This window comes from Sparassis crispa (assembly GCF_003851025.1).
Source record: "Sparassis crispa DNA, contig_000014F, whole genome shotgun sequence".
Taxonomy (NCBI): domain Eukaryota; kingdom Fungi; phylum Basidiomycota; class Agaricomycetes; order Polyporales; family Sparassidaceae; genus Sparassis; species Sparassis crispa.
The window spans coordinates 506,274-519,397 of record NW_020939761.1 but is presented as its reverse complement, the minus strand read 5'-3'; the positions used below and the strand labels follow the sequence as shown (position 1 = coordinate 519,397).

Below are 13,124 nucleotides of genomic sequence, written 5' to 3'. Positions count from 1 at the left end.
AGCGCTGAATCAAGCACAGGTGCTGTTGCAGAAGCGATTGGAACATCCTTTCGGAGTTCAAATCGAAGGTTAGAACTGCTTGGAACGCTTATTACAGTCATTACCCTCCACCACTAGTTTATACACTTTTGTTGCGGGGCGTACATACTATCAGTGGCCCTGCAACGCAATCGGTACAGTAATGCAATTGCATTAACTGTGTCACTTCCTCCCTCCCTAAAATCACAAATAAATCATCTTTAATATTCTTCTACTTGCCGAACAGGGCTGTGAATTTTGATAATGACTGCGGGCAGCGGGAATGAAATGATAGGTGAATCAGTGCTCAGCAGAGCAGATTGCACTTCAAAGCTTCAGCTTCGGCAGGCCTTCCCTTCCATCAAATCACGAAAAAAATATATGGCACTTTCGGTAGTATCTGAATGCTCTATAAATTTTCCGATACAAAACTCTGTGAGGATGGAATTCGGGGGACAAGAAACTCTCGAGAGGCGCCAAAATGGTATGTACATGTCATACGTGTCCTTTTAGACTGGACTTCCATTTTTGGTCGCCTGATCACCCATTTATACACACATATTCAGACAATATCTCCCTCAAATTCTCATCAATACTTTCAATACTTGGTCTAATGTGAGTCCTTCAAACATGTATGAAATTTTGTACCTAGTCAAAATTTCAACCTTGGCTTGCGGAGAAGCATGGGAATTAGCTTTTATTTTTGGTGTATAACCGAGCGGGTGATGACTTTAGCTATAGGGCAGTAAGAACGTTCTACAACGCGCGTGGTCTATTAGCATTGCCTACACTAGCGCAACAAATACATAGCAGACACTCCTAATGCATCCGCGGCGGTCAAAGATACCACATCTTCCCTGGGGTCTCACCACGGATCATGAGCCAAAATAGATTGGCAGTACATGTTTTGCGATATTGAAGCCCAAGAGGGACACAATATATCCCGTGAATAGAGGCAGCAATGGCGCCAAGAGCAGTTGTGAATGGGCGAGGAACGGTAAGGCTAGGGAAAAACCGCGTGAGCTGAGGAAAATGGCACTGACAGCAACAGCATTACCACTGAGCCCCAGGTAGACACCATAAATATACTGCGCAAACCTGTGACCGAGTGTGAGTGTTGATCTAGCCTGGAGACGGATATACTCACGCTGCTAGGTATAGCGTATTAGAAACGAAGAGACAGACCCAGTTGCTCTTAAGAACGATCGGCACAAGAAAGAGTTGCGCAAAGTACAGAGTGAGATAGAGCGGGAAGAATGCATTCGTGTGAACATCGAATGCATATGCCCATTCTACCGCAGAATCTGCAGGCGTCGAATGCGATGGTGGAGACAACAGAAGACGATTCGACAAGAACCTGCCGAAGATGCGAATGAATCAAACATGTTTGATGCACAGAAAGCCAGGACAGCCAAGGCACATACCATAGTACTGTCGCCACGGCGACTCCGACAAGCAGGTAATCTCGGAAAATCATCAGAAACGCCAATCGGATAGCTTGGAGCGGGGTGTAAGAGTACACCACAGACCATGCAATGGCAGATACTACATTCACGCGTTCATGATTCTGTCATGAGTTCCTTCCCGCATTGGGCAAGACGTACCAAAGAGACACGCAGCGAGTAGGATCAAGATGGCAGGGTCATCTCTCGCCCACGTATTCTTGGTCTCTGCCGAATATGTTGCAGCAGACAATCATGCGAGTCAAGAAATGAGCGTACGTTTATGGAAATAGACATTCCTGTAGCTATCACCACCACGATAAATACACCAGACTGTCATGCTAGGATAAACAGGTGCTCACACTCTTTTGGGAGCCAAACATAAGTACGTCAACTGCCAGGCTGCCAGTTCGAAGTCCTACTTTCCACCAGTTACAGAGCCTCCTTTATACCAGAGCAAAAATCCCCAGGCCTACCATTTGCTGGAATCGCAGCAGCCGTCTGAATATGACCGGTACTCGGGTCGACGCAGGTTGTGCAGGTCTCGACGATCCATTCACGTATGGAGAGGTCGGCGAGCTCATGGGTAGAATAGACATGTCCTCGGCTGACCCGAGGCGGAATGTGGACGCCAACGAGAGCGACGAAGACGATATACTCATGGCCGTACAGTAGTACCACGTGGCACGTGCTATATGATGGCGGAAGGTGAACATTTTGGTCGGAGTCTCGCATTCTTCCCTTCGTTCACTCGTGTCGTTAGACGCCAACCTACTCAAAGCCTTACGACCACCCAGCAATGATGGAAGAAGAGTCTGAGGTCCTCGACTGGGGCAATGAGGACGACGAGTCTCAAATTGTTCAGCAGAGGGCTTCTGCGGACGGGGATGATACCTGGCGCGACCCCGAGGACGCAGAGGCCGAAGATGCTGTGTCTTTGGGTGGCGACGAGGACGACTTGCAGGATTATTATGCTTATCAGACCACAGAACAAGACGACACAAAGGGTAAGACACCTGCACCCAAGTCTTCGTCTCTCTCGCAGTTGCAGCAGCAGAAGCGCGACTACCAGCGCGAACAGTCTGGCAGCTCTCAAAAACAGCCGCCACCCCCCCAATCCTCTGATTCTCCCAATGTCCGACCCACTCAATCTCACAACAAATTCACGCATGCTCTTCCGCCCAAACCTGTGGTTTCTGTCGCTCCCTTCGTCCATCCTTCGCCAGCGCAAACAAGCACTCTGGCGAGTTCCATGGTACAAAGAGAACGAAGATCCAATGGATTAGGGAAGTCTACCTCTGGTGGCGACGACGTTCTGCCACCAGATTGGGAGGTCAGGTACTCTCGCAATGGTAGTCGCGATGCCTACTACTACAATATCAAGACCCACGAGTCGACGTGGACTCAACCAAGTTTGGTGAGCGGTAGAGCCTCTCCTTCGAAAGATAGAGAGAATGGCGCCACACCTGTGTTGGAGGCAAGTCCGCTTGATGGTGAAGTGCCTGGACGGTTCGACTCCGCTGAGAGGGGCTCGTCGTCTCGTCATGGTCGGAAGGATACGAAGCGCAAGGCTTCACCTTCTGCTGCTCTGTCATATGAGGACCGTCATTATCGTCCCGGGGGATCGTCTCATCCCAGTACGAACGTGGACTCCAGCGAGAGGAAGGACGACCGCGGCGTTTATGGTGCATCGCCGCACCGCGAAGCGTCTTACTCCATACCATCGCCAAGAATCGATGAACGCCGAAGATCACGGTCCACCACACCTCCTCGTCGGGAACATCATGCTCAAGACAGGTCTACTCGTTCCCGTAGAGAGGGGACCCCTCCTAGGATGCCTGCGGACCATTATACGTGGAGGGAGAGTCACCGGGATATTCCGTCCCCTCAATATCTTTCCGAACGCGATCGGATTCCACCTCGGCCTTCAGCATCTTTCGAGCCCCTGCCAGTTCAAATCCCTGACGGTCGTCCTCGCGGTCATCCTCAGCAAACGGATGTCGATTCACTTTCCGTTCGCCACAATCGTGATGAGTGGCCGGCTCCAAGTACGTTATTATCCTACCTCATCTCCCGCACCCGGCGTCTGCACTCCTCCCTTGGTGGAGGGCGTGTGTTACACATTCGTCTCGAGAAGCCTCGGGAGTCGAGTGGCGCTACCCCTACCCTTTCTTTCCTCGGCCTCTTCTCGTGCTCGACACCAGGACGCTCATCATGGAACCCTCTATTTTTTCCCCTTCTTACTGCTCTCTTTTACGTCTCTTCTCCCCTTTAATCATTTTTCCCATTTCAACTTGCAGGGAACAGGTCACCGCCGCCGCATTTGCGCGAAGCTTCGCCCAATTTGCGAAGGATACCGGAAGGACCTATATTGGCACATTCACCAGCAATAGCGCCCTCAGTATCTGTGGGCTCGAGGTTAAAATCAAAATTCGACAGCCCTGCCAATGTGCCTGCACCACCGCTTGCGAGAGACCTTTCGCGGGAACACAATGTCTACCTTCCGGCAGACTCCGTTCCTCAAAGAAGGGGTAGAGATGTGGAAATTTCAGATACCGGCCCAGATTTTGAGCCCAAGCGACGACGTGTGGACAATAGAATGGCTGACTTTCATCGAGTCTCTGCTGCAGATACGCACCACGTGTCTGGCTTGCCACAACGGCCCGAGCATGCACCGTTTACTTCTCCTGTTGCACAGAGCGATCAGTCACGTACGTACCACTTCTTCGCCTTCGACTATCGTTCATCCACCGACTGTGTCCACTGGCGTCTCGTTGCTTCGCGCAGGTTCTCGGAAAAGGCCGCCTTTACCACCCCAGAGCACTCGATTTGCAGAAGCCTCACGCCCAGTTCCCCCGCCACCTTCCAATCCCGAGTCTACTCAAGGCGGACCACCTTATCCACCGCTTCGTCAAGTTTACGATGGTGGTGCGCCGCGGAGATATACTGACGTTTCTAGTGAGATGCCGCCGCCTCGCCGCCCACCTCCGGTGCAACCTACCCGCGATGTTGAGCCTGAAGGAAATATGCGCGCGCCACCAACGCGCCCATCGGGCAGGTCATCGACCCGCTTTGACAATACAACGGTCGTTCCACGGGAACCGCGGGACTTCGTCGCGCCTCCAGAGCGAGCTCCAGCTGACATTGATCACGCCCGAGGCAGAATGACGGCTCTTCGAATCCAGGATGGCACTAGAGCTAACATGGGCATGCACGCTGACCGTTTGGGAGTAGATGTGCAGATGGACGCGCCTCCTAGGGGCCCGAGGGCCATGGCAAGCAAAGGCAGCGCGGTCTCTTACGCACCTCCTTCACCGCCCATCATCTCGCCCAAAACTTCTTACTTGAACTTGCGGCCGATGCCACAGGAACCAGCGCCATCAGCTCCTGGCAGGTTCAACTTTCGTTTCTCACAGCAGCTATCGCAGCCGCCGCTTGCAGGTAACGAAGGGTGGGCAGAGCTACGCGAGCGACAGGAACCGCCGTCCAGATACCCTAAGGGTCCTGCGATGAACCGCGATACGCAGCCTCGTAAATTCGACGAACCCAGAAATACTGGGCTCCCACTGCCACCTGACAGACAAACTGGAATGCAAGAAGTTATCGAACCGAAGCATCAGGTTTTTCGCAGTTAGATCCTCTTCATAAGTACTTCCATTCTCACATCAGCTTCGACGCCTATTCAGGACATGCAAGACCGTCGGTTCTCGCGCCGTGATGCAGGTGGCCCGCCTCTACCCGTTTCAGGCACTAATAGCGTACCCATCGGCAACAGGAATGCGTTGCCTGAACCTCCCATAGAGCGCCCGCCAGTGCGTCCTCCCAATGATCGCGGTAGACCGTCGACTACAAGCAACAATGATTCTGCTCGTGGTCGTCCGCCCCATGGAAGTTCTGCGCCGCAAGATGAGTTCGACGAGATGGTAAGTTTTCCACTTTACACGCAGTTTTCGAGTATTTCAGTGACCTTACATCTGTAGCAGGGTCGACGGTATCGTCCTACTCCCGATTCTCCTGTCAGTCACTATCGAATTCCGCCAGTAGTCCCTGAGTCCCCTCAGCGGCGACCTTCGATTGCTTCCGAACCGCGGAGTGATGTCTTGGCGAGTCAAGTTCACACTTGCAACGTTCGGTGTTTCATAGCTGACCTTTCCATCTCAGGTTAAGGAGCGGCCACCTCCGGCAGCTGATACCTATCAAAATTCCACAGTACCAACTCGTCCGCGGATAGATACTTACCGCAACGCAGAGGGCCGTCCTCGTGTGGTATGTGTGGATTGCCATAACCTCGCACTTTGTCTAACAATACCCGCCAGTCACGTTTCGGACCCCAGACAGCCCCAATACCACAGAGTTCTAGTCCTGCTGTGACGGAGCAACCACGAGTCTGGATAACGCGAGAGCAGTCGATGGAGGGTCAGAACCGTCCTCGAGGCGGTGACCAACCAGAAGATTTCCGACCCCCGTCCAATGTTACTCCCTCGAGGATTGAGCCGCCTAGGGAGCTGCCCCGTCGTGAAGAGCCTGCGGGTCCTCCTCGCAGCTTCAACGACGGAGGGAATCAGGGAGGCAGGTTCGACTCTGCCCCTCGGCTAAACGTCGCCAACTCCCCACGAAAGCGTCAGCGCGAGACAACTCCAGAGCGTGGAAGAGACCGTCCCTCACCAGCTGAGACGCGTACACGAGGGCGCCGAACAAGTCTTGAAGGTCGTCTCAGTTCGCATTATGACGAGCATTATGCCGACACTCGGTATGCGCCTCAGGAAGCTCTTCCACCGCCATCTCTACCAGTGCGCCCACCCTCGCGGGACATCTATCCGGAGATGCGCCCTCGTGCTCCATACAATGACCACAGGGACCACCCTCCGCCTTACCGCGAAGAGGCTCCCTTGCGGTGGGACCGTCCAGATCCAGAGAAGGCTCCGGACCAACCAACTGCCCCTGCGAGGCTTCATCCAGATCGCGCACGGCTCATAGATCCTGTCCCAGCCCCGTCTGTTATCGTCGATGTCCCTATGCGGACGTCCAAGCCGGTGCGCATCCGTCGTCCACCCCCTATGTCCGCACAAACTTTGCAGGAGAGTTTCACTCCTCCCATTCCTATGGCCTTGAGAGATCCACCTCCGAGTCACATTCGTGAAGACAAGCGGGGTGGAGACATGATAGAACCGCTGCCTGAACGTAGCACGCGACCATCCGCCAGGCGCGGGGGTTCCCTGCTTGACAGGCTATCGATGGATCATCCTTCGCCTGGTCCTTCGGACGTGATGTCGCCGTCGCTGCGCGAGAGGGTCGAGACGTTGCCGAATAAGCCGGATGACAACATGGGAGGCGTCCCGCCTGACGTCCTCGACATCGACTACGAGATGAATGGCGGCGGAAGTGGAGGGGGGGATGGCAGCGGAAACGGGAACGGAGGGGGGGAATACGCGTATCGTGGGATGGCGAGGGGTGGCAAAAGGCGTGGGATGAAGCCGAAACGAGGAGGGAGGAGAGGAGGCGTGCTGGCTTAAGGACTCGGTGTTCGTATGCATGCCGTGCATCAAAACATCATAATACTCCCTTGTACACGTGTTCAAATTTATCGTCTGCCCCAGGAAGTGCGTCACCAAAGTTTTTGTAACACTCGATCTCTGAAAATATTCGTCCTGCCTCCTCATGTGAAACATCGTAACAAGTATGAGCAGCTTTAGAGACCTTCTGGCGGGTTTTCTGGTTGCTCGCTAGCTTAGAAGCTAGTCAAGGAGAAAACGAGAACAAAACCACAGCACCCAGGATTCCCGCGTGGTCCCCCACCGTGGTACTAACTGGGCGGCACTTCGGTTAACTGCGCAGATCAGACGGGATGCGGTGCTTTCGAAGTCCTATGGCCGTGGATGTACGATAATGTCGTTAATAACATATAAACGGTCAATAAAGGAGTCCTCAAGCCAAACTTATGTATGCAGATTGATCCCGTTAGATATATGCAGGTACATTTTGACGGAATAATTCATGTTCCTCCGAGGCCTCTGCACTGGCCGCGGTGACTCATAATACCTTCCTTTTATCGGTCACACTCTCGCAACTATCACGACAGTATGGCTGCCCTCGGTTCTAGAATATGGTTCTGCCAGTACTGCTCTTCTACTCCCCAAAGGAATGCCGATGTATCACGAGTGGGGCTGATTTCCGCGATTCGATCCTTGTTAACGTTCCATGTTCCAGCGATACTGCATACTCTGTCGAACATGCACCGAAGATTCTGGGATGCAGACGCAATCTCGGTAATAGTCAGTCCGTACTACGGCCAGACGTAACTCGGCTCCTACATTGACAATCTCCTGTCTGAATGAGCTATCCGTCCACAACACGAGTATCTGTGAGTGGTCATCCAGTCTGAATTTGAATATTCTCAACTACTGAAGCGCTGATCGCTGAATTCGCCCATTGATGCACTGAGTGTGATAGCTTCGAAGCCATCGGATGACCTCCAGCCCGTTGCACTTATCTGAAGACGCGTCAATTCTGGCTGGATGGCGCAATCATGATCCATTCGCTCGACTATGGCATGGTACTCCATAAAATGATGGCGGTATTGGCATGTCAGATATACAGTACCCTCTGCACTGCACATTGCTGCAACGTAACCGAGGATGGTGGCGATTCCTGACTCCTTCTTGGGCTCACTCTCCGAGTTCGACTCGTATGACCTGACCACACACATCGGCACTCGCTTCCCCGACAAGGCTGTCCAGCTCTCCCACCTCCTGGCCGCACCCAATGCCGATGAGTACATCAAGGACCTCGCGATCCTCGTTGCGCACCGCGGGGTCGTCTTCTTCACGAATCAGGATATCACTGTGGAGCAGCAGAAGCTGCTCGGGTCGCGGCTCGGGGAGCTCACCGGGAAGCCGAAGACTTCGAAGCTGCACAAGCACCCAATTACTGAAGGGACGTCTGAGCTTGGTACCGAGATTTCTGTTATCTCGTCCCAGGGGTGAGTGGCTTTGCACATGAGTTTAGACGGTAGAGCTGACGGTGTATCAGAGGGATTGCCCGCGCAAATTTGTGGAAGGGCAGACTGGCTAGCAGTGGTTGGCATGCAGATATCACGTTCGAACGGGTTCCGTCGGACTACGCGGTGTGTATCAATCTGGGTATTCGTGATTGGTCGTATGTTGAGTGCGTGCATCTGGATAACAGATCCTGAAAATCCACACCTTGCCGAAAGGTCAGTACACAATACTCGATTGCCTGCCTGTATACTTATTGTCCCGTTGCACAGTTGGTGGTGATACGCTGGTAAGTGCTGCGTAGTCTCCTTCCCAGCAGCGACTAAACTTCAGGAACTACGTCCTAGTGGGCCAGGTAATCATCCTGTCAGCATCACACTCTGTCCGCTCACCTATTTGTTTTTCAGCGGGTACGAGGCGTACGACAGACTCTCGCCAGCATACCAAAAGTTCCTGGAAGGACTCACCGCAGTACACAACGCTGACTTCTTCGTTGAGGTATTTCGCCTGATGCTACTTGCGCCCACGTATGATCCTGATAAGCCTTCAGATCGCAAAGGCATCTGGTATACCGGTCCAGGATCCGCGTGGCTCTCCCGATAACACTGGCAGCGATCTGACAGCGGTGCAGTGAGTCTCACTAGCATTTTTTTATGTACAGTTTCTCATGAGGCCCCTCTTCTGTGATCAGCCCAGTCATCCGGACGAACCCTGTGACGGGTTACAAGGCGCTCTTCGTGAACAAGGGGTGCGCAGTTCTGTAATCAACTGTGCAGCCATAACTGATTGTTGTCGTTCGCAGGTTCACTAAGCGCATCGTCGAGCTGACTCCCGAGGAATCTGACAACGTCCTAGAGTACCTCTTCCGCCACATTGCTGAGAACCACGACTTTCAGGTCGGTGACCCCCATTTTCTGAGTTAGGGCGTGTTCTCACCGAGAGTCTTGCAGGTGAGATACCGCTGGCAGCAGAATGACGTTGCGATCTGGGACAACAGGTCCAACTTCCATACCGCGACGTGAGTGCCGTCCTTCTGTGGCCACGTCTGTAGAAGTGGAACTCACCCGATGATCTGCGCAGGTTCGATTACGAAGGAAAGCGCGAGGGCAACCGTGTGGTCAGTCTGGGCGAGCGCCCCTTCTTCGATCCCAGCTCGAAGTCACGCAGAGAAGCACTCCAGATCTCGTCCTGATGATCGACGATGGGCAAGGTTGTGGGATATTTAGCGGCAGTAAATTCAATGTATCCACCGCTCTGGGAGAATTCAAGATGATAATTTATTGGAGAGGAAGACAAAACGTGGATACCTGACTTGAGCTGGGATGCCCGAGATCTCAATCGAGTTGAGAACACCCGACGCGCTGTCCTCGATTGTGCGCCTCTTTTCCTTTTCTACACCGCTGAAAGCCCAGACATCGTAGCCGGCGTGGACCTAGAAGTTTTCTGAACCCGCAGGCACATAGGAGGGAGCAAAAACAACTTGAAGATCCTTGTTTCGACTCGATGCATGCGCGTTTTGGCAGCACTGAAGATCGACATCTGGTGCGACTCACCCGCAATTAGTGCACCTGCTGTGGTGGAGGCCATGTCTCGCCCAGTTAAATCTCAGTCTGATATCGCGGATGAAGTACTCCGGTGGGAAGGCGTGGATTGTCAGATCATGCATCTCCTCAAAGTCCATTACCTCCTACACAGCACCAAGGCCCTTTCCCTTAACTCGGTTAACTGTACATGCAGCAGTAAGCAGCCTGACCGGGCGGCAACGTCTCAAGATCAAGACAGGTTTGCATTTTCTCCGCATTGGCATGCCAAGGAGCGGTTATGAGTATGATTGCAGATTATGCTCGTGTATTCGTTAGATTGCGTTGCTAGCACATGAGAAAGCGGAACCGAAGAGTCGTTGCTGGTAGGAATCCACGATGGATTTAATAGAGGTCTTTGACAGGACGTCAGCATGATGCTCAATATCCGCTCAATTGCGACTTACGTAGGTTCCTGCTACAAAGATGTATGCACCCAATAAGATTAAGAAATAATTCACGAGGGTCTCCAGTGACCGCCACGGACCGGCCCACCGTTTTGGACCAGGATGCATACGAAGGTAGGCCATGCCCCAGAAGATGAATCTGAGATGGACGGGCGTGAGCCAACCAAGGTGCCCCGCACCCCAAGTGCACTCACCCGAACCATGAATCTGGCACCGCTCATAATCAGTTCACAGCCACAGATGGTAAGGATATCAGTAAGAAGCTCACCGAAAAGGGAGCTCATGAGACTGAGCATGTCCGAGAAGAACGGGATCACCTCTGCGATCACGAACGCGACTATCCACGTCGCGGCAATGATCCCGGCCCATGCCGACCATCCAATGAACGTGTTCGAATGGCGGTGATGAGAGTTGCGGAAGATGCGGAAGAAAATGAAGCGCGATGTTATCGACTGTCCACGAATTTCTGACCATCAGTATTAAAAAAACGTCGCAGCGCCCTGTTACGTACCGAGTACAGTGCACCCAGGAATATGATGGTCGGGATGGCAAAGGAAAATGCAATCTTCTTCAAAACAGGTTGCAGGGCTCCGAACGCCGGCGCTGTCACGTATTGATTACCTGCAGAGAATCGCTTCATTTATACGCTCACAGCATGAGCGCTGTGGGACGGTTTACCTGTCCAGTGATATACTAGGGCTCCACAGAGTATATATACAATAACCTCGGAAATGGTGACGGCCCAGAGAGCTGTAGAAAAATGAGCTCCAATGGCAGTCGAACAGCCATTTCAAGACAAGCTCACCTTTCGGAAACTCGTTGGGGTCCTTCATCTCCGCAATGAACTACGGCGGATATGTCAGGATCGAATTGTAGATGTCAATACATCATATAACGCACCGAGGGGAGTACAATTTGTCCAACTAGAGTGTACGTGATGTTCAAAAACGCCGACATGCCTGGGTAGTAGTGGTTCAGGTAAGTCGGGCAGGCGAACGAAAATGAAGCTTACCAGAAACAAAGCTGGTGCCCTTGATTGGGATGGCAGTGACGATGGGATTCTGGCCAGCTATGAAGCCGAACGGATGGTCTTGCACTCCCGCAAAGATGATGCAGAGTAAGATTGCTATCCCCATGAATAGGGCGCTGAAGGTGCCGAGCGAGCTGAGCTGATTGAGCGTTCGGGGCAGGGTAACGACGAAGCAAACTACGACAGTGACAACGCTGTAGACGATCGTGCACACCGGCGAATTTGTGAGCGTGTTGAGCAGCTCCGCGCCCACTAGGACGTGCAAGGCTGGATACGCAGAAATTTTGAGCGACAGGGTGATGGCAGGAAGGCCGCAGCCTCAGACCTTGTATGAAGGTATTATTCAGGAAGAAGAATACTGCCGTGGCGTTGTAGGCTAGTTGCGATCCCCCAAAAAGAAGTTTCCCTATGTCGCAGGCATCACGGACATCGGGGTGCTTGAGGCAGAACCTCCAGAGAACGAGGGAGGTATATTGGACGATGCCTGCAACGACTATGGTCAAGATAATTCCCGGCACAAGGCCAAGAACCGAGTATGACCTGCCATCTGCATCAGAACAGCTTGATGTAATTGCAGAGCTGCGAAAACGCACCATGGAAACGAAGTAATAGCAAGGCAAATATATTCAGAGAACAACAGAGCTGCGGTCTGCTAGCGCTAAGTCATGGTGACGCGGCATGGACGTGTGCACTGACCTTCTCCCACGAGCATGTCCGGTACTTGATTGCATGATCGTACTCTTCCGCAACCAGCTCTTTGTAGCTTGTAGTGTCGTCCACTGTTGAATGGGCGTCGGTTTGCGACTCTTCATCCTTCGTTTTCGTGGCAGGCAAGTCCGGATACGCAGCACTCGCCATGATCCTGTCGGGAGAAAATCTTGAGGGAAGAGAAGACACCTCGAGAAGGCCTGCGGCCATTAAAGGCTGCCCTGAGCATCCTAGAGACCGGTACCGAGCCCATCCGTCAAATTCACTCCAGGCTGTCCAAGGTTGAAGGTGGAGCCGGTGTGATGCGTATCTGGTACTGATCGCATTCGCAAAATTACACGTGGTATGGCGTGCTTCAGACCTGCAGACGGAGGAAATGACACTTTCTATCGGCGTAGATACGAAAACACGCGTGAATTCATCACCATTGCTCAATAAATTTCGAAATGATGCAATTGCACTCACCGAACCAACCCTAACCCTATACGAGGCTCGGCCCATATCGTCTTGGGCATCCATTGTAATTTGTCGCTCGACCCATAGCTAGCTATGGCTCTCACGAGCGGCGCATGGTGCCCCTCTTGGGATACGCTCACACCGGTAGACGGAGGCACCGACTACAGTGGACAGGTGCGAGAATCGTGACTGGCCGACATGGATGACTTTGCGAGGTGGATGGAAGCGTTAACACTAGAAGGGGTGGCCGGTGGGGTGCTGCAGGATGACGACCTGGATGCGAATGTCGACAGGCCTTGGCACGAGGTCGAGTTGCCGCCTACCATGCGTTCGACTGGATCTACTACACAGGTGTCGCACGTGCATTTGAGATACGATGTTGACGTTAGATAATGAATCTGGGAAAGGGGAGGGTATCGAATGAGATTTTCTGCGGCTCAGACTTATAGACGAAGACGATTAGTACGAGCTTGCAATTGTCGATCGTG

General features: G+C 52.8%; 4 protein-coding genes and 1 non-coding gene across 5 annotated transcripts; 2 read left to right on the top strand and 3 right to left on the bottom strand.

Moving 5' to 3' along the window:
- Positions 1 to 893: 893 nt before the first annotated feature.
- Positions 894 to 2,044, bottom strand: SCP_1501750 (Protein GMH1 homolog; the record flags this gene model as incomplete). The annotated part of the gene is made up of 8 exons (XM_027764279.1): positions 894 to 1,021; positions 1,076 to 1,116; positions 1,166 to 1,375; positions 1,443 to 1,563; positions 1,623 to 1,688; positions 1,740 to 1,765; positions 1,823 to 1,878; positions 1,937 to 2,044. 8 exons carry the CDS (start codon positions 2,042 to 2,044, stop codon positions 894 to 896), a joined length of 756 nt encoding a protein of 251 aa, XP_027620080.1.
- A 215-nt stretch (positions 2,045 to 2,259) lies between these two features.
- SCP_1501740 (hypothetical protein) lies at positions 2,260 to 6,973 on the top strand (the record flags this gene model as incomplete). Its single annotated transcript, XM_027764278.1, has 7 exons — positions 2,260 to 3,508; positions 3,761 to 4,171; positions 4,248 to 5,080; positions 5,147 to 5,383; positions 5,444 to 5,563; positions 5,622 to 5,726; positions 5,777 to 6,973. The coding sequence occupies 7 exons, from the start codon at positions 2,260 to 2,262 to the stop codon at positions 6,971 to 6,973; spliced, it is 4,152 nt and encodes a 1,383-aa protein (XP_027620079.1).
- A 250-nt stretch (positions 6,974 to 7,223) lies between these two features.
- SCP_r1501730 lies at positions 7,224 to 7,334 on the bottom strand (the record flags this gene model as incomplete). Its single annotated transcript, XR_003546593.1, has 1 exon — positions 7,224 to 7,334. It is a non-coding gene; the product is annotated as a 5S ribosomal RNA (ribosomal RNA).
- A 761-nt stretch (positions 7,335 to 8,095) lies between these two features.
- Positions 8,096 to 9,647, top strand: SCP_1501720 (Putative alpha-ketoglutarate-dependent sulfonate; the record flags this gene model as incomplete). Its single annotated transcript, XM_027764277.1, has 11 exons — positions 8,096 to 8,439; positions 8,490 to 8,583; positions 8,646 to 8,673; positions 8,728 to 8,744; positions 8,803 to 8,810; positions 8,863 to 8,953; positions 9,006 to 9,085; positions 9,147 to 9,203; positions 9,258 to 9,351; positions 9,406 to 9,473; positions 9,536 to 9,647. 11 exons carry the CDS (start codon positions 8,096 to 8,098, stop codon positions 9,645 to 9,647), a joined length of 993 nt encoding a protein of 330 aa, XP_027620078.1.
- Positions 9,648 to 10,310: 663 nt separating this feature from the next.
- Positions 10,311 to 12,390, bottom strand: SCP_1501710 (N amino acid transport system protein; the record flags this gene model as incomplete). Its single annotated transcript, XM_027764276.1, has 12 exons — positions 10,311 to 10,391; positions 10,443 to 10,581; positions 10,637 to 10,649; positions 10,711 to 10,894; positions 10,954 to 11,063; positions 11,121 to 11,192; positions 11,248 to 11,287; positions 11,343 to 11,401; positions 11,455 to 11,739; positions 11,798 to 12,012; positions 12,066 to 12,121; positions 12,169 to 12,390. The coding sequence occupies 12 exons, from the start codon at positions 12,388 to 12,390 to the stop codon at positions 10,311 to 10,313; spliced, it is 1,476 nt and encodes a 491-aa protein (XP_027620077.1).
- Between the last annotated feature and the right edge of the window lie 734 nt (positions 12,391 to 13,124).